This window comes from Bacillus rossius, chromosome 11, assembly GCF_032445375.1.
Source record: "Bacillus rossius redtenbacheri isolate Brsri chromosome 11, Brsri_v3, whole genome shotgun sequence".
NCBI classification, from domain to species: Eukaryota; Metazoa; Arthropoda; class Insecta; order Phasmatodea; family Bacillidae; genus Bacillus; species Bacillus rossius.
In genome coordinates this window covers 54,875,695-54,899,011 of record NC_086338.1, presented here as the reverse complement: position 1 = coordinate 54,899,011, position 23,317 = coordinate 54,875,695, and the positions used below count along the sequence as shown (strand labels likewise).

At 42.6% G+C, this 23,317-nt stretch overlaps 2 protein-coding genes across 3 annotated transcripts in view; one reads left to right on the top strand and one right to left on the bottom strand.

Moving 5' to 3' along the window:
- The window catches only part of LOC134537021 (phosphoinositide 3-kinase regulatory subunit 4), a 34,281-nt gene extending 18,805 nt beyond the window's left edge, over positions 1-15,476 (top strand). For both annotated transcript variants that reach the window (XM_063377212.1, XM_063377214.1), the window contains 12 exons: positions 624-761; positions 1,117-1,217; positions 2,244-2,375; positions 3,078-3,175; positions 3,660-3,849; positions 5,277-5,492; positions 6,906-7,003; positions 7,857-7,961; positions 9,523-9,648; positions 10,265-10,422; positions 12,275-12,447; positions 14,440-15,476. In XM_063377212.1, the coding sequence (XP_063233282.1) occupies positions 624-761; positions 1,117-1,217; positions 2,244-2,375; positions 3,078-3,175; positions 3,660-3,849; positions 5,277-5,492; positions 6,906-7,003; positions 7,857-7,961; positions 9,523-9,648; positions 10,265-10,422; positions 12,275-12,447; positions 14,440-14,680 (1,776 nt within the window). In that variant the 3' untranslated portion in view covers positions 14,681-15,476. The remainder of the gene's footprint in view (positions 1-623; positions 762-1,116; positions 1,218-2,243; positions 2,376-3,077; positions 3,176-3,659; positions 3,850-5,276; positions 5,493-6,905; positions 7,004-7,856; positions 7,962-9,522; positions 9,649-10,264; positions 10,423-12,274; positions 12,448-14,439) is intronic.
- Positions 15,477-18,191: 2,715 nt separating this feature from the next.
- On the bottom strand, positions 18,192-20,675 carry LOC134536520 (2-aminoethanethiol dioxygenase). Its single transcript, XM_063376244.1, has 2 exons — positions 19,842-20,675; positions 18,192-18,566 (listed from the first exon to the last, which is right to left on the bottom strand). The coding sequence occupies exons 1-2, from the start codon at positions 20,549-20,551 to the stop codon at positions 18,560-18,562; spliced, it is 717 nt and encodes a 238-aa protein (XP_063232314.1). The 5' UTR covers positions 20,552-20,675; the 3' UTR covers positions 18,192-18,559.
- Positions 20,676-23,317: the final 2,642 nt, after the last annotated feature.

Genomic DNA, 23,317 nt, shown 5'->3' with positions numbered 1-23,317 from the left:
TGAAAATCCAAAGATAAATAAAATATCAGTTATTTCGTAATTTTTTTTTCCGGGGGTGTGGGGTGGTTTTAGAACCTTTTTGCCTGCTGTTTGCTTTTGAATTCTTTGAATTTTTTTTCGTGGGAATGATAAATTTGTATATTTTTTGTAGATTTTTTGTAGATTTTTTTATTTTATTTTTAGAATCTTTTTAGGAGGTAGAAGAGATATAGTATCACCCCACCCATCTGCATACGCCACTGCTTTAGAACACTTTGTATGGGGTCTCTGCCTGCCTGCTAGACCGTGTGCAGAGATTCAGTGGAACTCGTTCCTTTTGAGAGCATTTACTTGTAATTGGAAAGAAAAATTTGTGAACAGAGTATATTGTGGGGTTATTGGATTTAAATTGTTAAGTCTAATTTATGAAAGGCAGATAGAACTATGTCTTGTGTCCAGAAGTCAGGAAGTGAGAAGCATATTTTTTTTGTGCTGTTTTCCAGAAATTAAACATTTGGCAAGTTACAATTTGTGTCATGGTTTACAGCAAAATACTTTTATCCATTTCTGTTTAACTAACAACGTTTTCCAGTTAACCCCATAGCGTGGGTGTTACTTAGATTTTTTTTTTTTCTTTTTCTCAGCTGTTCCGTCGCCTGGCGTCGGAAGGCATGACGGATGCTGTGGAGGACCAACTGCTCGCGATGTCGCGCCACCTCCTCAAGATACAGAAACACAACAGCAACGACAACAAGAACGACGGACGCAAGCCTGACGGTGTGGTACGTCAATCGTCATTTCATTGCGTGCTCGCCGGGCTTAGGGATTAGTGGCCTAATTAAACTGTTCAGATCATATTTATTTAAAACTGAAACAAAAATATGTTTTGGTTATTAAATTTTTCCTAAAATAAAATTGCAACATATTTTTTATATTAAATAAAAAAAATTATAATTTAATAATTTAGTAAAGTTAGTTTTTTTTTTTTTTTTTCTGGGTATTTGTAAACAGCCTGTTTTATAAAACCATTATGTATGGTTGGGTTCTCATCCTTGGCTGTCGGCTTGTTTGTGCGTGAACGGGCCTAGTACGTGTGCACGTGAGCGGGATCGCAGACGTGTTGTGCCTCTCCCGCAGATAGAGCTGGCGATGCTGAGCAAGCGAGTCTCGTGCCACGAGGTGCAGTTGCAGCCCCTGAACATCAACAAGGCGGAGCCCAGCGCCGCTGTGCTCGCCAGGTGAGCGATCAGACGAGGGAAGTAATAATTGGTAAATGGCTTACTTGTCCCCCATGCTACAGAATAAATTGTTTTTTTTTTTTTTTTTTTTTTTCCCCTAACCTAAGTTGGTGATGTCTAGAGACTTGAAAATTTTGTAATTGTGATAAACTCTAAAACATTTGCGATTTCTGATGCTTTGTCACTGAAAGCTGATACTCTTTTTTTTTTAATACTTACAAAAGTTCCTGTAAAAAAGGCTCTCGTTTTACAAATGTTAAATTATGATGATTTTCTCCCAAAAGTATCTATATAATTGTGCATCATAGAGGATTTGGCCAACATTCCTCTCACCCCTCTCCAACATTTCTGCTCTCCCCACTTTCCCCTCTTCCCACTTTCCCTTCTTCCCACTTTCCCTTCTTCCCACTTTCCCTTCTTCCCACTTTCCCCTCCCCATACTTTCCCCTCTATTCCCACTTTCCCCTCTCTCCACTCCCCCTCTCACCCCTTCTAACCCTTCTCCCCCTCCTTGCTGACAGCCCTGCTTGTTAACACTGCCAAACCAGAAAGAAGCAAGTTTTGGCGTGTTTACTATGCTGTCTTTTGATGACTAAATTTTTCTTAACTTTAATGTTTTTAATGGCAGTAAGATAAAATATTCATGATTAAGAATTTCTTACAATTTTTTTTTATATGAAATAAGGTTATTAATTTTATTTTGCTAGGATTCTAAATCATCAACCAAAATACATAAAATAATATAATCTCACTTTTTGCTGCACAATTTATATTTTTTTAAAAATAACACCGCTTTTAAGAAAAAAAACTTTCTTTAGTGTTTAAATGGCAATTATTTTTGTTTTGCAGTTGGTTAGAGGTTGATCGTACTGATACTATTGTCAGGAGCGCAGCAAAAATTTAATATTTTTCCTCGATAAAGCCCATCTCCTCTCAAATCCCCCTACCGGATTGCAACCCGGCGCAGGGTGGAGTGAGACGCTCCGGGGAAGCGCGGGCTGCGTTGTCAGGACTCGCTGCTTGCAGGAGGAGCCACCGCCCCAGGCGGTCGCTGGCCCCGGACGCCCACGCGCCCGCCATGAACGAGGAGTGGCAGCACATGTTCGGCACGTCGGAGCCCCAGAGCCCCGCCGCCCGCCTCTCCGACACGGGCAGCCTGTGAGTCACCCTCCAACCCTCCCTCCCGGGGCGTCGACGGCGTCTCCGTTTTCATTAGTTTCAACAGGTTGAATTGTGTGGCTGGAAAACCTTCGATGGCTTAGAATGAAAACCTCGTATCTCACAATTTTTGGACGACAATGCTTTTTTTTTTTATGTTTTTTGGCCAGATAACCTCGAGTCTCACAAAATGTTTGGCTGAAAGGAATAAAATGTGCATCCTAAAGCTTTCTATCGGGGGGGGAAAAAAAACCACGTATATCGGTAGCACCCCACATTGTAGAGAGAGGAAACCTCGTATGTTCGGTATGAGACACAAGGTTTTCATTCTAAGCCATCGACTTACATCTGAAGGTTGGTCAAGGAATTTTGGATCATAAGTTTTAGTTTAATTTAATTTCGGTATTGACTAATAAATACAATTCATTCGTAACATTTAATATTTTAAACCCATATCTTAATGTTATTTCCTGAAATTTTTATTATTTTGGGGAGAAGAAAATTGTGATACTGAAGATTCTTTGTGGCGCTTTTTTAGTGGACGTTGTTAATCAGTGACAGTGAATCCATTGATGTTCAGAGAAAGTGGTTTGAGAGACATACTATGTGTTAATGAATTTAGCGAAGTCCGTAGCCTCTGTGGCCTAGTTAACCTGCATGCCGTGTGTTTACGCGTGTCGTCGTGGTCTCTTGCTTGCGCAGCTCTCCCCCGGGCGGCAGCATGGTCGGGGACACACACTTCTCCCCGCAGAGGAACGCGGACATGGACCACGGCGCGCACGAGCGATCTTACATCCAGTGTGAGTCTCTCTCTCCTCGCCCGCTGTGTTTCAAGCCATCTGGTGCAAGCACACAAGCTCCTTACAGCCCACCCTTTTTTTTTTAAATTACCTATAGTCTGGTTCTAAAAACATTTGTCATAATTTTTGTGTCGTTCCCCCGTTGTTTTCGGCGTCTAGTTCACCACGCCTCTTCCTCGCGAGCGGCGATGAAGCCTCGGGCGATCGCGACCACGGAGGCGGCGTGGTGACGAAACGCCGAACTTTTCATTCTGGAGGACTCTTGTGTTCGAATCCCGGTCCCGCCTTTGTAATTTTAGTTTTTTCCCTATTCCTCCCACAGAGATCATTTTTCACTGGGCAAAATGCTGGGATGTGGTTGATCCGTTCCCTAGTTACCTCGAAGTGACCGACGAGACGGTAAAACTGAATGGAAAGAAAGACGGCTGGGGGGTTCGGAGCGGGAGGGGTGAGTGAGTGAGGGAGAGTGCGTGCGTGCTTGCAGGCCGCGTGGCGCCGTGCCACCTGGAGCTGAGGAAGCTGATCCAGCGCAAGCAGGAGCTGTACGGCGCGGCCGTGAAGGGGCGGGAGTGGGCGGAGCAGGCGGCCTGGCAGCCCTCTCTGCCCCCGCAGGGCTGGCGTCTGCGGGGGGCCCTCGTCGCGCACCTGCACGAGCACCGCGGGGCCGTCACCAGGTACTCTGCCCCCGCGCCCCCCCGTCGCCAGCCTGCCGTGGTTCGTCGGCGTTGTTACTTTGAAAACCACGCTGACGCAACGGCGTTAACTCCACGGTGTGGGTGTATTGTCATCATTGGTTCGCCGTACTGAATAATACGACATTATAAAATTGAAGTTAGAAAATAGTGTAATATTGACATTCGCACAGGACTAATATTAACCCCTGCTCGACTCGAGAAGTGATATTACGGAGAACGTTTACTAAGAGCAAGTACAAGTAGCTTAAGGTGTGTTTATCTTTTCCGATATCTGAAATTGAGTTTGATTTGATCTGAAGATATTTTTAAAAAATTTTTTGTTCATCTCTTTTTTTCTCTCTTTGTTCCTATCTAAATCTCACTAAATATATATCACTTTACAGTACTCTATGATTCTACATATATCTCAATCTATCTCCATATATATGATATCTCTCGCATATCTCTATACATCTGTAACTATTTCTGTATATCTCTATCACAGGCTATATCTTTATATTTACAAAACAGAAGAGAAATACATATTCATTTATAAATAAATTTTTACCTATCTATATTTTAACTATCTTTTTACCTTTCACAGGTGTGACATTTGGTATATAAAAACACATGTGTATTCGAATGCAACGTTGTGTCAAAATTTCAAAATAATATGGGGAAAGAACTTCTGGAGATTTGACATTTTGAATCAACGAACATTTAAATTTTTATTTATATTGATAAATATTTCTCTGTACCTCTGTCTTATCTATCCATATCATTCCATATCACTCTTATGTCTCTATATCTCTTTATGTATCTATGTTTTCTTTATATCTCTGGCTATCTCCTTATGTATGTATGTGTGTGTGTGTTTATATGCCTGCTCTATCTCTATATCAATTTATACATAAATATATATCTGTATATCATTCTCTATACCTCTCTATGTCCGAGTCTCTCTGTCTATATCTTTATCTTCACAAAACAGAAGATAAAACACAAACATGAGCAGGAATGAGTCTTCAAGCAACAGCAGTGACCGGGAAGTGAACCGTCCAGCGTGCTTTTAGAAATGATGCATGCTTTGTTTTAGAAATGATGTAAGGTGAATATTATGTTAATTTGTGTACAGAAAAGGAATCATAATGCAATAACTTTTTTTTAAACCAGAAAAATTCCTTTTTTTCTGAGTATATTATTTCGTTAAATGTCACGAAAAAAAATTTAAGGGATCAAAAATCGGATTTGGAGAATTGAACCTTAGTTTTAGAATCGAAAATGGGATAGGAACCTGTATATTTCAGGAATCGGCCCAACACTATTGAATATATTTATGTTATTTTGTAATGTTATTTGACGAGACGTGGGAAACAAGTTTGGTGGCCAGGACCGGACGGCGGCCTCACTGCAGGTGCACCTTGCAGGCTGGTGGCAGTCCCGGACACCCCGCTGTTCGCCAGCTCCTCCGCGGACGGCTGCGTCCGCATCTGGGACTGCGGCAAGATGGAGGGGCGCAACATCGCCAACCGCTCGCGCCAGACGTACAGCCGGCAGGCGGGGCCCCTGGTGGGGCTGACGGCCTGCGAGGGCGGCCAGTCGCTGGCCTCCGCCTCGCACGGCGGGGCCGTCTTCGTGCTGCGGTCAGTTGAACGCACACACTCCCGTTCCCGGTGCACGCACCGCCAGGTGCGGTCAGTTGCACGCACACTCTCCCGTTCCCGGTGCACGCACCGCCAGGTGCGGTCAGTTGCACGCACTCTCTCCCGTTCCCGGTGCACGCACCGCCAGGTGCGGTCAGTTGCACGCACACTCTCCCGTTCCCGGTGCACGCACCGCCAGGTGCGGTCAGTTGAACGCACACACTCCCGTTCCCGGTGCACGCACCGCCAGGTGCGGTCAGTTGCACGCACTCTCTCCCGTTCCCGGTGCACGCACCGCCAGGTGCGGTCAGTTGCACGCACACTCTCCCGTTCCCGGTGCACGCACCGCCAGGTGCGGTCAGTTGCACGCACACTCTCCCGTTCCCGGTGCACGCACCGCCAGGTGCGGTCAGTTGCACGCACACTCTCCCGTTCCCGGTGCACGCACCGCCAGGTGCGGTCAGTTGAACGCACACACTCCCGTTCCCGGTGCACGCACCGCCAGGTGCGGTCAGTTGCACGCACACTCTCCCGTTCCCGGTGCACGCACCGCCAGGTGCGGTCAGTTGCACGCACTCTCTCCCGTTCCCGGTGCACGCACCGCCAGGTGCGGTCAGTTGCACGCACACTCTCCCGTTCCCGGTGCACGCACCGCCAGGTGCGGTCAGTTGCACGCACACTCTCCCGTTCCCGGTGCACGCACCGCCAGGTGCGGTCAGTTGCACGCACTCTCTCCCGTTCCCGGTGCACGCACCGCCAGGTGCGGTCAGTTGCACGCACACTCTCCCGTTCCCGGTGCACGCACCGCCAGGTGCGGTCAGTTTAACGCACACTCTCACGTTCCCGGTGCACGCACCGCCAGGACGTGTCGGCTTGTTTCAAGCATGATTACTAGCTTGATTGTACAAAAATAGTTTTAATTAAACCATGTACTGCAAGTAATGCATTTGTTACGACTACAATTGCCTTTTTGTGGAAAAAAAAAATATTTTTTTAATTGAAACAGTATTTATTTATTTATTTATTTATTTATTTATTTATTTATTTATTTATTTGTTTAAAATTGGGACATGCCCACAGACAGTCATTAGACTTGGGTGGTGGGCACGATAATAGTACATGGACAAAGATAAGATCATCACCGTAAACATATCTGTTTTCTCTTTTTCTTTTCTTTTTTTTTCAAAAAAAGGCTTTTATTAACGTTTGATTGTTTTAACTGTTACGAACAATGAATTTTTTTGTTATGTAGTTGGGCGTTCAGTCTCTAGCATCGTTTGTGTTTGTGTTTGTGTTTGTTTGTGTTACTATTGAAAAAATTTATATAGTTGCTTAGAAAAAATAAATAAAATTATATGATGTTATGTAACACTTCTATATATGTACTGATCTTGTTTGTGCATTTCTGTGTAGGATTGAAGCTAACAGCAACAAGATGTCGGTTATCAACAGTCGGCAGTTGGACATCCAAGAAGATGGCTGTGCTGTCGATATAAACTATTTTGATTCAGGTAATAATTTTTTTATATATAAATTTCCAAGAGTTTTTGTACACTCTTCACTTACTGTATCAGTTAACTGGTTTTAAGTACTTTTGAATAGTAAAGCTAAGTGTAACAAAGATATTTTTGGGAAAAAATTTAAAAAATAATAATTTCTTTTGAAAAGTCAACCTGGGAGACAAGTTTTGCCAATATTATGTTGTTGTAGCTCTTTTTTTCATCATCATCAACCCATCACTAGTAATAAACTACATATACTTGATTTCAACCAACAATGCTAGCCAAGTCTAAAATAATACCACTGTGTATTAGTGATTAAAATACAGACTGGTTTAAAGACATCCAAGGAACCCACTAGCATTAGAAATTACTACTTAATCTAGTATCGGCAACCAACATTTAATGATACCCTTTTGTTTTCCAACTTCGAAGAATTTTTTTCTTTTTCAATTCTCTGCATTTTTTTTTTTCCCTTTTTTTTCCTCATAATTTTCCTATCCACGGAAACCCTGCCAAAGCTAAGTGCTAAGTCCTGTGAATTCGTAGGATGTGATCAGGGGCTGGGGACCCATTACCTAATGTACTATAACTTTGCAAACGTTACCATGGCCATAACTGCAAACACAATCTGCGGGTACTGCACAACTTGGTAAATCCCGAAACTCGTTCAGGGCTCTTGCCCAGACCCTGGGGGATCTCACCCCCCTCCGCCCCTCCCTCGACGGCCCCGGGACTGCTGAAGCCGCACGTGCACCGAGCCTCGGCTTCGTGTCTCGAGCGCGAGAGACGGCGCGGGGGTCCCTGCCGAAACCGCCTCGGCCCGCGGGGCAGACCCCCCAGGTGTTCCGTCGCGTGGTTGCAGGCTCCCAGTCGGTGCTGGTGTACGCGACCATGTACGGGTCGGTGGTGGGCTGGGACCTCCGCTCGCCCGGGACCGCCTGGAAGCTGGACAACTACCTGAAGCACGGTAACTACCACCCGCGGTTCTGCGTCCAACCACCTTTCAACTTGAGAGCACCTGATAGAGATGACGTTACGTTGAGAGCTATTCAGAAACATACTGTAAACCTATAGTTTAAACTAGCTGCCCGACCCGGCTTGTCACGGTTGTATTAATGGGGGGGAAAATGAGACCAAATCTCTTATTTACGGTTATAATAAATAAAATAAAATGAAGATTAATTAATTTTGACAAAAACTTAATACAATGCTTTGTAATGCACCGAAGAAAAAACGAATAGCACCAATGGTTTCCCGACTCGAGCACGCAACGTTGTCATGGAGACGATGTACCCACTGTTTCCCGGGCTTCAACACCAATCAACATTGATAATCAGTTTATTATTAATTATAAATTATTTAGACCATTAATCGAAAAAAAAAAATATCCTATCTCTCAAGTTGGAAAAAAATTACACATAAATGCCAATTTTTATCGAAATCGGTTAACTTGGTGAAGTGTTCACTGGAAACAAACATCAGGACACTGGATTTATATATATTAAGATAAACTAAATTTTGATTCAGAGGTACGGAGTTTTAGGTGTATTTATATTTTAAAAAAGAGGTACCAAATGTATTCAATTATAAGATGAATTTTGTCGCGACTTTTCGGGCTCAGAAAATAAGGTGTGTCTCATAATCAATGGTGTCTTAAATCCGCAAAATTTAATCTGATTTTTAAATGCATGTACGTACAGTATTAAGATTTTGTGATTTTAAAAAGGGATTTGCTGTATATTGTTGATGACTACCTACATTTATGTGCAAACTCAACAGTATTTGTCATAAGCACCATATAAATGTAGCGGGTTTCAGTAATATATATTGATTCAGGATATGGCTTCAGTTGTTGCTTAAAGATTAAAAAAAAAACTTATAAACACGGGTACAACCATCGTGTGAGCAGTGCTCCTGTTTATTTCAGAAAGACTGGAATGGAATGGAACTGATCAGGGGGCACAAATTTTTTTTTCTTTAGTTTGGTACCCACATATTTTTTTTTGTGTGCCATACCACAAATTTTGCACCTCCTAATAATTTATACAGAACATGCTTTGTTTATTACAAAACAGCATTAAGTGTTTTTAACGTAGTTTAACTTTAAATCCTGTTTTACTAGTCAGTTAGCTGTCAAGTAGTAGTTTAATTAACATTGTAAACAAAAAAAATTGGATTTGAACCTTTAGCCTGAGGGTTTTATTATTATTATTATTAGTAGTAGTAGTAGTAGTAGTAGTAATAGTAGTAGTTGTAGTAGTAGTAATAGTAGTAGTAGTAATAGTAGTGGTGATAGTAGTAACAGTAGTAGTAATAGTAGTAGTAATAGTAATAGTAGTAGTGATGGTAGTAATAGTAGTAGTAGTAATAATAGTAGTAGTAGTAGCAGCAGCAGCAGTAGTAGTAGTAATTGGTCCACCCGACAGATAGTGTCACACGTCGCACGAAACATGGTTTCCGCTGTATGAGTCGCACCTGTGTCCCCCTGCTTGTTGCACGGCGGTCGTGTCGGACCGGGCTCGTCGCAGGCATGACGACGTCCTTCTGCGTGAACTCGCGGCAGAACTGGCTGGCGCTGGGCACGAGCAGCGGCTACCACGTGTGCTGGGACCTGCGCTTCCAGCTGCCGACCACCACCTTCGTCCACCCCTCGCGTGAGTGCCCCGGGGCCGAGAGAAACCAACTGTCAGGTCCCATCCTCCGTTTTACAAGGTCTGCAATTCTTCGAGCCCCAGAATTTAAAAAAAAAATATATATCTATACTGTAAAAGTTAAAATGACCGTAACCGTGAAATTTGACCTGTGCATATCACGTAACTTGTACGGTACTTGCTGAACATATCTATTGTCGTTTTCCACGCCGTTAAAACGGTAGTGGTCCACCTCTCGTCTCATTGTTCTCGGCTGCTTGACGGAAAGGATGAGCACCATTTCGGAGCCTTAACGCTTAAGAGGCGATTACGAAATTAGATGCACTCCGCATCTCCGACCTGGATACACTCCTGTGTATTTTTTAAGTCGTACAGTGTTACATTCCTCATTTTTAGCTCTAGATGAAAGCTCAATATTTTTTTTTTTTTTTTTTCATTTAGTTTCTAACATCAAAATGATTTACATAATGCACATTACTGTTCACTTTGTCGAGGAATTATCATTGGCCCATGTGTATCAAACAAGTGAGTACTCACTGGTATGGACGGGATAGTAGATTGCAATGCGCACGCAGCAGTAGTGCTTGCATGACGGGAACGACTGGGGCACGTGTTGCAGACGTGCGTGTGCGCAAAGTGATCTGCCACCCCACGGAGCAGTCGTGCGTGCTGGTGGCGTACCAGGGCAACAACGAGGTGTGCGTGTGGAACCTGGAGACGCAGTTCCGCCAGATGGTGCTGTGGGCTAGCGGCACGCCCGTGCTCTCCTACTCCCAGGTACCGTTCCTCCGGCGGCGCCGTGCTTGACGTGTGCGCTCTCGAGCCGTGCCGGGATCACTGCCTCCCTGCCCTTTACACGCACTACCTCCCTGCACACACAGACACAGAGAGAGAGAGAGAGACAGAGAGAGACACACACAGAGAGAGACACAGAGAGTGAGAGAGACACACAGAAAGAGAGACACACACAGAAAGAGAGACACACAGAGAAAGAGAGACACACACAGAGAGAGACACACAGAGAGAGAGAGACAGAGAGAGAGAGACACACAGAGAGAGACACACAGAGAGAGAGACACACACAGAAAGAGAGACACACACAGAAAGAGAGACACACACAGAGAGAGACACACAGAGAGAGAGACACACACAGAAAGAGAGACACACACAGAGAGAGACACACAGAGAGAGACACACAGAGAGAGAGACACAGAGAGAGAGAGACACACAGAGACATGCACACACAGAGACATGCACACAGAGACAGACATGCACTGTAAACATACTTAATTTGAGAGCTATAGAAATATTCATTTGAAAGCTTTAGAGATATTTAATTTGAGAGACTAAGATACATTGATAAGTTTAAGATTTAGATATATACCATGTTAATGAAGAATTTGAAATGGTAATGTCGCCCAGTTTTACTGCGCACCACTGTTTTAACTGTGGGCTATGAAGTGTAGACTATATAACGTTGGATGTAGACATTGCATGCAAGCTGCGCCGTAGATCATTTTTGGCCCCCAACATTGAACAGTCTTGTTTGCCGTTAGACTTGTCAAGAATATATTCATGACAAATGCAGTTGGTGCATCAATAGGAGTTAAAACATTTCATGTGTAAGTTTCAGGCAAGTAAGTGTTTTAGATTTCATTTCTGATACATTTAAATAAGTTCGATAATTACGACAAAAATATTTTGTTTTATGTATGACCATTTGTAAATGAAAGAATGAATGTGGTCTTTATCTTTACATCATCTGAATTTGAATTTTTTGTTGGCGATTATTTGACTGATTCTTGCAATGGGTAATGTTGATTTAAAACATTAAAACACTTTTATGGACTATACCTATGCCAAAGCTGGATTTCACTGTACGTCATGGAGATGTCGTTTGGTTTGTCTGTCTGTTGCTGTGACGTCCAAGAATTTTTTTTTTCTTACGACTGTTCAGTTGTGCTGAGATATTTTTGCTGACCAAATTTTTTTCCACTGATTTCTCTCCGCTGTCTGTTCATTTAACGTTTCACACGGTCTGGTTTTGATTCTTTTTTTTTCTGTTTACTTGTGTTTTTATCTTTCTTGTCCGTTTTTTTGGGTTTCTATGTGACTTAGAGCCCGTCTACAATAGTCCGAACCTGTGCGTGGTCCGTGTCCCAGAGCACAGTAAATGTGCCAAACCAAATGTTTTTGTTTATTGTTTTGATGCTTTGTAGTTTGAGATTGAAGTTATGTAAGTTATAAGTGACTTACAACACCTTCCATTTCCTTCAATAACAAAAACAAACACCACATTTTCAAACGGGAACAGGAAATTCAAATATCGTGAGTGTTCTGTTCTTTTTCTGTGTCCGAAGTACACAGGTTGGGACAAAAAGTTCAAATTGACGAATGTCTTCGGGCCAGGTAGGTTCGGACCTTCGCCCACTTGACGCATGACGTCAGAGGGTTACGTGGACCAATCAGCGACGAGTGTCCTTCGGACACAGTTTAGGACATTGCTATTGTAGACGGGCCTTTAGAGTGGAAACCGGCGATGGCGCGTGTGCTCAAGAGTGTTGTATGTTTGCTGGTGGACCGGCGAGCCGGCGTGAGACGAGAGAGGACGGTGCCTGGTGCCCCGCAGGTGAGCGGGCAGAGCGTGTGCGGGATGTACGCGGGCAGCTGCGACCGGGTGCCGTTCCTGCTGGCGGGCGGCAGCGACATGCGGCTGCGCTACTGGGACCTGGACGCCCCGGGGAACTCCTACCTGCCCGTGCCGGCCGCCGGAGACTCCCACACCGCGCTGCTGGAGTACAAGTGAGCGCTGCCCTCGAGAAGTCTTCTCTTCCCACTTCTGCACAGTGGCGTGCCCAGGATTTTGCTCTGGGGGGGGGGTGGTGGTCAGGCAGAAGGCTAGGGCCTTACCTGGGGGCCTGGGGGGTATGGAATACCACCCAGCTAGGCGGGGGGTCCGGTGGTCCTCCCCCAGGAAAATTTTGAAAAATACGTGTTCAATTTCTGATTTAGGCTATCTAAAAATACTGTTTAATTAAACATTTATGCTTGTGTCATTGAATTAATTTTAATATACTAATTATTTATTTTTTTTCATTTTATGAATTTAATATTAAAATATTTTTAGCCCTGGGGGGGGGGGGGGGGGTCCGGTCCCGCTCGTCCCCCCCCCTCCCCCCTAGGCACGTCCCTGCTTCTGCATATTTTACTATTTTTGTGCCTGATGCGTAGAGACCGGAATAATTCGCGGATCCATTTCACGATATGCTATAATCCAAACAACTGTACCCTTATATTGCTTCTCTGATCGGCTCACAGTTTATCTGAAGGACTTTGAGCCAATGGAAAAACCTTCAACCAAAAAAAGTATTGAATCGCAAGCGTCCCGGTCGACACGTGTTACGAGTCGGTAACCAATGAGCAAGTGGCATTTTCCTGAGTGTGTAGGGGATTGTGGAGTCTATCCTGGAGGTCATCCAAAGCGTGAATTTTACCAGTCTCTACTGATGCGTCTTAGAGGCCGGAGGCTCGGTCACTCCGACCTTTTTTCCTTCTGTTTGGGGTGGCCGCTTTGGGATCCATCCCCCATCCGAGGCTTTCTTTTAAGATTTGAAAAACTATTTGTGGGCAGCAAGACAGAGAAGTTACCCCTGACTTTGCCCGCATACTTGCCAGTGACACCCCTTTCCTTACCCCGATGTCAGAAGAAAATGGCAATGGGGCGGGTGGCAACGCAGGTAGGCTAGGCTGGGTTTTGCAGCGACGGGGAAGCAATACTTCATGAATTCCCAACCTGACCCCCAGCCCTTTTCAGGGTCCTTAAAGTGCCCACCTTTAAGGACCACTGGGAATAAACCCCACCCTGTCGGCATAGGCCCCGTTAGAAAACCAGCGGTACCACAAGGAGGTGGAGGTCGCCTTGTCCCTGAGAGGCTATATAAGACGCATCAAGAGACCTTTCCGTACTATGTATGGAGGCTAGTCTCGGATACTAGGACATTTGCCCCGGCGCCCTATAACCGAGAGTACATTACGTTTTAGGTCTCCGTAAACTCAGTTGTATCTTAATTTCGTGATAATCCTTTATGACTTAATAGTTAAAAGAGTTTAAATCATTACTTTAATATTTAAATTTTTATATGTATAAATTCCGCCAATTAGTACAACAATATCATATAAACTAAACAAATGGATGTTGAGTTGTCAAATATTCATTTAAGCAAAACAATTTAATTTCTTTTACTTTGTATAAAAAAACATTTTTTTAAAAAAAAAATAATTTTGTTAATATAACAAATCACTATCAAATATTGGCTTAAAATTGATGTATTTTGAATTATTATGTATCTTTTTTTTTTTTTCATGGGTGCTGTCTAATTATGTGTTTTTATGGCGGATAGTGGTCGTAGAAATGTTGAGGTTGGTGCAAGTGGGAATTTTAAGTAGAGGTGGGGGTTGTGAGTCTTTTGATAATGAACTGTTGCAGAAGTTGATGGTTGTGGGAATTTTCACTTGGTTTTAGTTGTAAAGGATGATCACAAACATTGAGTTTTCAAAGCCCTAAAATATATTGTACCCTTGAATGTATTTGACATCGAAGATAAGATTATCTTCGAAGGTAAAATCATGTTGTGGGTTTTGTCTGTATTCGTGATGGATGGGGAAAGGCCATGTTTGTATGTAAGAGCAGTAGTTTTAGCTGAGCAAATGGAAAGAGGTTGTGGGACTGTAGGAAGAGTACGGCGACCGGCGACGAGAGGGCGATCGTCAATGCAGACGGGTGTTTGCTCGCAGGTCTCGGCTGGTGGACGGCACCAACGTGGTGGAGGAGGTGCAAGTGAAGCCGCGGCCGGGGGCAGGGGGCGCCGGCCGGCTGGGGGCGGCGGCCCGGGGAGGCGACGAGTCCCCGCGGCCGGGCCCCGACCAGCCCCAGGCCGGCCACCACGACTGCATCACCGAGGTCGCCATGTGCCAGGCGTCGCAGTGCTTCCTGCTGTCCGGCTCGCGCGACGGCGTCATCAAGGTGTGGAAGTGAGGGGACTCTAAACCCCTACCCCATACCCACTACCCTGTACCCCCTGCCACCTAGCTCCTACCCCCTACCTCTAACCCCTCTCTGCTACCCCCTAACCTCTAACCCCTAACCCCTAACCCTCTAACCCTCTAACCACTCACTGCAGGGTGCTCGTTGAAATCTTCTCCTAACTCGGGATGACAAGCCGTTCCCTGTTTCGTACTGGCAGACAAGATAGGTATTCCCTTAATGCTTTTCACAAGAAATTGAAACCTTAAGTCAGTGTTCCATGAAATATGAACTATTAAATTGAATAACTCATTATTTTTTTAAAACAATTTTTTGTATTTAATAAGATTTTTTTTTTTGTACTAACCAAAATATTATCAGTCCCTACCGAGTTTTTAATTAAATTTTGAAAATTCGAGCATATCAACAGAAATTAATTTTCCTTGTGTGTACAGCTCTTTTTCCTATTTATGGTGTACCATTACTTGAAAAAAAAAAATATCAGCTCTAATTTGCAAAAGTATTGTTTGAGGTTAGAAAAGGCAAATAATTTGTGAAGATCGATTTTTTTTTCGTAACTCTAATTTCTTTCAAGTGCAAACTTTATCCTTTGTAAATAACTGGTAAAAGCATCATCCTCTCTTCTGTTTAACTAGAATATATAATATACATATGTATATGTGTGTATATACCTTAATTAAGTTCTGTAAGTCGTTTATATATATTTTTTTTTTTGTAAAATGTTGCAGCAGAACATTTCAGCAAATGGCTGAATTATGTATATAATTTCAGTTTTGTATGTCATTAATGCCAATTAAATTTGTATTATTTGAGAAATAAAGATGATTTTTTTTATATTGAACTCCAGTAATTTGATTGAATCAAGAATACGTACCTATTATATGCATAATTTTTTGTCTTGACCAATGGTGTGATGTGGAAGAACTCTAAAAATAATGTGATGTTTATGTAGCAGTAATTACCAGTGCTAAAGTGGCTTAGTGACACACTTACAAGGCACAGCATGTGCTTTTTCAACTAAGCTGTTCCCTTCGCTGTGAATTCACATCTTCCAGCTGCAAGTTTCAGGTTTGCGATTATAATGACACTTATTTTAGGTTTATCAGTTTTGATAAAAACCATCGCATTATATTCAAGTAAATAGGTAGTTCACAATGCTGCAACACGTTAAAGTGAAACTTTGTCAATGTTGCTGAAACAACTAGTGATGCAAAAGGTATTCCACAATTGTACAGATTCTGGTAGAAAGTGGAAGTGCAGAATCAGTTTCATTTTTTGACATCCTCGGGGAAGAAAAAAAACAGCACAAGTAATTAAAGGAGTTCGGGAAAAAAAACATGTATTTTATTCTTTAAAAGAAATGATCCCAACATTAAGGAAGTTAATTAACGCTTTACAAGAAGACAGTGATTAAAACTACCACTATATACTTGAGAAATTAATTGCTAGGTTTTAGCTGTTTGGAGGACTCAAATATGGATATTTGCATCACAAAATCCATTGGAACATGCAAACAACTTTTTATCGTTAATGCACGTGAAGAAAAAGGCATTGTTATAAATGGTTCACTATTTTTAATTCAAAACAGAAATCTGGAGATAACCTCGATAAGAATTTTGAAAACTTTTCAATGTATGTGAAAAATAAATTACTGCCAAACATCCCTGAAAATTTTATCATTGTGTTCAGTTGCACAAAAACAAACAGTGTAGTACCTAAAACAAGGCCTTCAAAACTGGCTGATTAGCAAAAATTACGAAAGTGATCTTTTTCTTTAAGTAAAAAGCATGACAAGTAATATAAAATAGGTTTTGTATAATTTTTCTCGTTAAAGTACGGTGGTATTTTTTCATTCCTGTTCAATGTTCTGAAGTGGCACATAAAGCACTCCGTACAATATCAGTACAGTAAATTTTTTTTAGCTGTGCCACAAATTAAGTCTTTGTTCATAACAGTTTCTTCAGCAATTGCCTTTGCAAAGGCCTTTAAATTTATGTGTATCTGAAATAAGTTTGTGTAAGCATTTTAACTGTATATCTAGTTTCCAGTAACATTGTTATATTAAACAATTAAAAAATATTTCAAGCCACGAGGGATATAGTCGGGGCCGGATTTAGGGGAGGGCAACCGGGGCGAAAGCCCCGGGGCCTCCACAAACGGAGGGGCCCCCACAAATCCTTTCATATTATTTTTTCGCTGTTTTACCTTTACCTACAGTACTTCGTACATACATCATTATATTATTGTTAAATATTAACAGAAATATTCATTAACACTAAAATCTAATTTCATATAATTCTTGTCTCCGGTTATATTTATGTATGTTTTTTAAATACTAAGAGAATCTACTTGATTTAACAATAAATTATTTATTGTAAATCTCAACTGAAAAAATTGTTCATTTTATTTGGAAAATAATTTGGGGCCAGGGGGCCGCCGCTCCTCTGTTGCCCCGAGGCCTCCAGACCTCTGAATCCGGCCCTGGATATAGTACTGTTTGGATGGTAATTAAAAAAGCTGGGACATGATTCAAGTTACCTAACATGTGATCAAATGTCCTGAGTTATGACATTTCTGCTGGTGTAAGGCTGACTTAAACCCAACAGTTGGTTTTCCACCCCTCTCCTAGCTCACTGTGGGAGGGGATGATAGTCGCTGCGCAGACACATCTGAGAAGGCTCTTCTGTTCATTGTCACATAATCGCAGTGGGAACTTAAAGGATATAATTTGAAATAACAGTACAGTACACTCCCGATTATCCGCGAAATTAAGTGGCAGGGCCACCGCGGATAGTGAAAATCGCTGCTAATCCGCAAAAGAGCGGAAAATGGGAAACAAAAAAAAGGAAACATTAATTTTAAATTAAAAATCTAAACATTTATGTACAGTAAAAGTTACAATTAACAGTAAAAAATTTTAAAAGATGCTAAAATTGTAATATTTTACTGAATAATTAACATAAAATACATTTCAGTAATGTAAACATAAAAGTGCTTAACAATACGACTAGAAACAAAGCGCGACAGAGACAAAAATAGCAACGCATGCCAGCCTACTGCGTGAGTTCCGAGAAGGCCTGTGGCGTTTTACTGTATACTGCACACAATATACTCGTCAGTAGAGTTCAAATTTGCTCACTTGTAATAAAATACAGATTTACATATGTTATGTATTATTTTGTAGCATGCGCGGATAATCCGCACCGCGGATAATAGGGAGTTTACTGTATTAAAACTAAAAGGAAAACATAAGGAATTAAAGTAAGAGCCAAGCGTCTGGCTGGCCGTAATAGTTGCAGATTCCTAGGTCCTTTTGACAGAGGTGTCGGATCAAAGTTGACGTTCGTGACGGACCAACCGTCAGGAAAACGTTGACTTGGTCAGCTCTATGTTTCCTGCAATGATAATGCACCGGACCACAAATTTTCACTGGACAAAGCAGCACATTTGGCATGGATTGAACCTGAAAGCCCACCGTTTAAGTACATTGAATACCAAGTTGTTATATTAAATATCATTTATATTTCAACAGTTAGATACATAATAACAACAACACTGGAATATCATTTCAAAAACGCATGTACATTCATACAATATTTACACGTATATCTTTTAAAACTAGTCAATAACAGACGTACAATTTTACTTCTATCTTTTGAAGCACGATGCAGCACAAATGTGATTTATGATGATGTCAACGGTTAAGTAGCGAGTGGGAAACATTTCAAAGTAAAGTACATAAAAGTGAGCTGTTGTAATCTTTGTTTTGTGTATGCTTAAGATATTTCAAAATATTGCACATCCGGCCCACAAACACAAGGAAATTTCTTCTGAAGTTGGTTCCATCGGCCCCAAAACAGCAACCTTGTTTCATGACCTGAAACACAAAAATAATACAAAATAGTTTGCAAGGTAAATGACAATATGTAGAAGTATGTGAGAAGCTAGGACAAGTACACTCACTATAATATCTATATGGTACATCGTTTTATGGACCTCTTATCAGGCACTTTGGTATTTACTGTGATTTTAAGACCATGAAGCTGTTATTATGGACTGAACACTATTTAGAATGATGTTCCACTACACTTTTTTTTTTAACGTGTGGAACAAGGTGGCACAGTAGTAAAACACTCAACTCCTATTCAACCGGACCTGATTTCCATTTCTGGTCTAGTCATCCTGATTGAGATTTTTCAGTGGTTTCCCAGGCAAGTTCTGGGATGGGTTCTTACTGCTGTTCAAAGTCGATTACTATCCCAACATCTCTGGTCCGTAGTTTAACTCAAATATAACAACAAACTTGTATGCCAACATATTAAATTTTGTACACTTTGCGCGATTCTTCACGCATGCAGTGCAACATGTCTAGTAACTTTGGTGTCAGCTTGTTGGCATGACCCCCGCAAGGATGGGGTTGGGTGGACCCCTGGGTCTTGCCCCATTTATTTTTATCTCAGTGTGTGAAATAATATACATTCTCACTGTAGTTATTATAAAGTAAAATAGCTTAGTTTGGACTTATAAAATAGTAACCATGATTATATCCTGTATTTTCAGGTTAAATAACATTATAAAAAGAGTGTAGGTAAGAAATAACCTTAAAATTATAATGTAGCACGTGACTGTAAATTTGAGTTGGGGAGGGGGGGGGGGGGTGTTGTTTGTGTATTTCTCCGATCCTGGGTCCAGGGCCCGTAATCAAATGTGGGGGCCATGATCCTTACATCTCTGGTCCGTAGTTAAACTCAAATATAACAATTGTATGTGAACATATAAAATTCTTCACGCATGCGCTGCACAACGTCTAGTAACTTTGGTGCCAGTAGAGTTGGTGGTGCTGCCAATGGCGGCTTCAGGATGACTTTTCGGGAGGGGCTATCGCACAAAGAAAGGTCGTAGTTGCAAAAAATGAAAGTGGTGAGATACCTATTGGCCTTGGAATATTATTTACAAATTACAGGTTTCAAATACAGAACCTTAGTAGCTCCATGCAACTTTTGATGAGATAAAAGTTTTAACATATGAAATTAAATATTTAAGTAAACATAAATATACACTGATCAATAAAATTGGTCTCGGGAGAGGCTATCACCCCCACCGGAGCCGTGCTTGGGTGGTGCTGGTTCGTAACCGGTCGGCGCGGACTCACTGCAGCGCTGGTCCGCCGTAGGGCGCCGAGTCGTTCCAGAAGTCCGGCGGCGGCGACGGGACCCTGCGCAGCCTCACGGACTCCGCCCCCTCCTCGTCCCCCTGGCGCGGCGCCTCCTCGTAGTAGTGGCACTGCCTGCCGCCCGGCTCGGCGCCGTCCGGGTCGTAGGGCGGCGACAGGATGTCGAGGAAGGCGGCGGGCCCGCCCACGGAGCGGATCTCGTGCAGGTTCCTGTCGACGGGGGTCAGCACGCACGCGCCGCTGGTCGCGTCCGCCGAGACCTCGGCGTGCTTCACCGCGACCACCTCCCCCGTCTGCGTCGACCTCTCCCTGCGCGGCGAGTAGCTCTGCACCGCCACGGTGCCCAGCAACACCTTCAGGACTCCGTGCATGCGCGGGTGGTCGTGCAAGGGCAGCCGCGCGCCCGCCTTCAGGACGAAGATGCCGATCGTCACGTCCGCGTCCTCGTACACCTCGATGTACGTCACCGGCGGCCTCCTGCTCGGGAACCGCGGGCGCCCCTCCGCGGAGGGGTTCACCAGCCTGGCGTCGAGGTTCACGTGCTCGGCGGTTATCTGGTCGGCCAACGTCTTCAGTTTTAAAAAATTTTCGTGGAAATTTTGCCCCCGCGCATTTCCGCTGCAGTTGTTGGAAAAAGTGAGCAATGCCTGCTTCCACAACTTCTGCATGCTTGGTTCCTCCGAACCCATTGCGTCACACGACACGCCAGTCACTATTGTTTATGTGAAAGCCTTCCGATATGGGAAACCTAAGATGAACATAAAGTTCTGCAATTCCCGATTACACCGGAACAATTCACCTTCGGTCAACTTCGGGATTTGTTTTATTTTTGCGCAGGATAATTGAATTGAAATATTTAAAGTGGTCGGTTAGGTAAGCTAAATTAAAACACTTTAAAACACTATGGACAGTTAGTTAGGTTAGTATAGCTACATTAAAATAAACAGAGAAATATAAATATATATATATATATAAACCCGAGGTTGGAAGAAGATGAAAATTCGGGCGTGTTCGGGCAGGGACAGAACTTGATGGACATCTTAGGCTTCCCTTCCGATATCGGCGGCTAACTTCCCCACTTAATGAATGACAGAACTAAAATTACGGTTATAAAAATTTATTTAAACTATAAGATAAGAGTGTTATTTAATTATTTATTATTTATAATGAGGGCTGATCGCGCATTGCCGGTGATTTTGAGATGTTAACTATGGGCGCCACCACGTGGAAGGGCACGTGGACCCGGCGGAGTCTCTCACTCAGGGCGTGACGTAGCCCAAGTGGGGACGAGTTACCAGCCCTTTCTATCCTAGCTACCCAGACCTGGCCCGCTCTAGGCGTCGGGCACGCCACACTCCTAGACTCCCTCACCACGTGATTAAATAAATACTCACTTTATATTTATTTTCCAGATTTAATTTCACTAACACGTCTCTCTACACGCCCGTTACACGTTACACATTACACGGTTAAAAAGCCTGAGGCACGAATCGGTTTAGGTGAAGGCATGGTCCGCACACGTGGCCATGCTGCAAAGTTTACTTATTACACGGTGATGAAAGAAACTCGACTGAGACAATTAATTAATTAAACAGTCCGCTGACCGAGAGCTGCCCCGAGGATGACGAACGAAAGCGATTTAAAAAGAATTAACGATACAGAAATTACTTGGTCAGAGATGAACAAAGGTTGAGGTCCCCGGGGTGCTGGCGCGTCTGCTCTCGGTCAGTGATGAAGATGGACTGGGCTGAGCTCATCGCTCGCAGGTGGCAACATGGCGCCCTTCGCGCCAACACAATTACCGTTACTATATTCTACGACTCCGTGCCCCGGCGAAAGTTGAGTAAATTACAGATAAACATTAAAAATATATAAAAATTACTGACAATGGAAAGTTTGTTACTATTTACTTATTTAATAATAATTTATATAAAAGCATTCCTACCCTCGTCCAAGTCCGTGCCTGTTCGGGTCCGCCCGGGCAACGTCTATAGTTATTTAAGGTAACCTATTTAAATTAAAGAAAACACAAGTAAACTGCACAGCACTGGGGCGAAGATGGATGAAAACAACAAAAAGGCTTACAATTAATATTAACATAGCAATTTTAGGGATCGCCGCACTGCTTCTACGCGCCCTCTTGTGGTAGTTCGTGGCGCGCAATTCAAACACACGACTACGTACATGGCGGTACAAATGCCGGGGAAGGGGAGAGGAATGTTGAGGAAACGGAGACTGACTAGGCTCATGGGGCGTAGCCCCGGCTGACGTCAATAACATACCCACCAATAGAACATATCATATGTATAAGAACTATATATTTCATTTTAAATAACAATTCAACGATGCAAAATATCGTTGATTTAATATCAAGACACGAATATCCCTAAAATTAAAAGACAAATAAGGTAGATATATTCTGTCAAGTGCAAAAAAACCGGTATGCGATATCGCACCGAATTGCCATTATATTCGGACCACATGAATAAGCTGACAATGCAATAATGCCAAATTGCAGAAACACATGATAATATCCGGTGGCCACAGGAATTTTTAGTAGATGAAAGAACTGAAGTGTTTTCGGAATCTCTGCTAACTGGTAGAGGACTCTTCCAGTAACCAAAATGGAATAGAATTTCTGAAAAATGCATATATGTAAAAAGTATTCGTCAAAGAAGGAATGTGCATTCTCAGGATCTACAAAATAAAAGAAGGAGGTAGCTAAAAATAGGTTTTGATTAGGCTTAGGCAGAGCAGATGGAAGGATATTTCCTCCTTGAAAAAAAACCAGAATAATCTAAAGTTACAAACAACAAAAGGAAAGAAATTTAAAATTAAACAGAGGGCAAAGTTGTTATATGCCCCGCACAAAATCTCACCACCATGGCTTCTGGTTTCTACAGGATGTAGACAAGTGAAAAAGGGCCCTCAAAAATTGTTAATAATAAAAATTTTTTTTCAAAATACAATTTTAGCAAACCTGTATATCCTAAATGGCATAATCATGGAAGAATTGTTTGCAACTGAAAAGGGTGCATTGTTGGATCTCAAAGCCTTTGAAAATCTCAGACCAAAGGACACAAAATCGCACATAGCGAGTATACCTTGGCATTACAACCATTCACTTGGAATGGAAGTGATATCACGAACACAACCTACTTAAAAAAAATTAGGGGGCTATATTGAATAAAGAAACACAATTAACATTGATAAATAACATAGTTAGTCTTGGTGAATTGAGATCTTTAAAACATCTGTTAATCAGCACAGCACAGGATCACTGTATGTTATGGTTGTATTGTCATAGGGCACACTCCAATCGGCTGGCAGATGGTACTAAGACCCAGACTTTGACTACTACCTAGGGCAGTATGACAGTTTCTCAAGGTACTTTATTCCTTTAAGGGGTTAAAGATAGTGTATATCCCAATTTCTTTGTTTTGGAGTAATGTCCC

Bases quoted from the DNA above. Each gene is read 5' to 3' on its own strand.
- LOC134536520 (XM_063376244.1), bottom strand. From the start codon at position 20,551: ATGGGTTCGGAGGAACCAAGCATGCAGAAGTTGTGGAAGCAGGCATTG.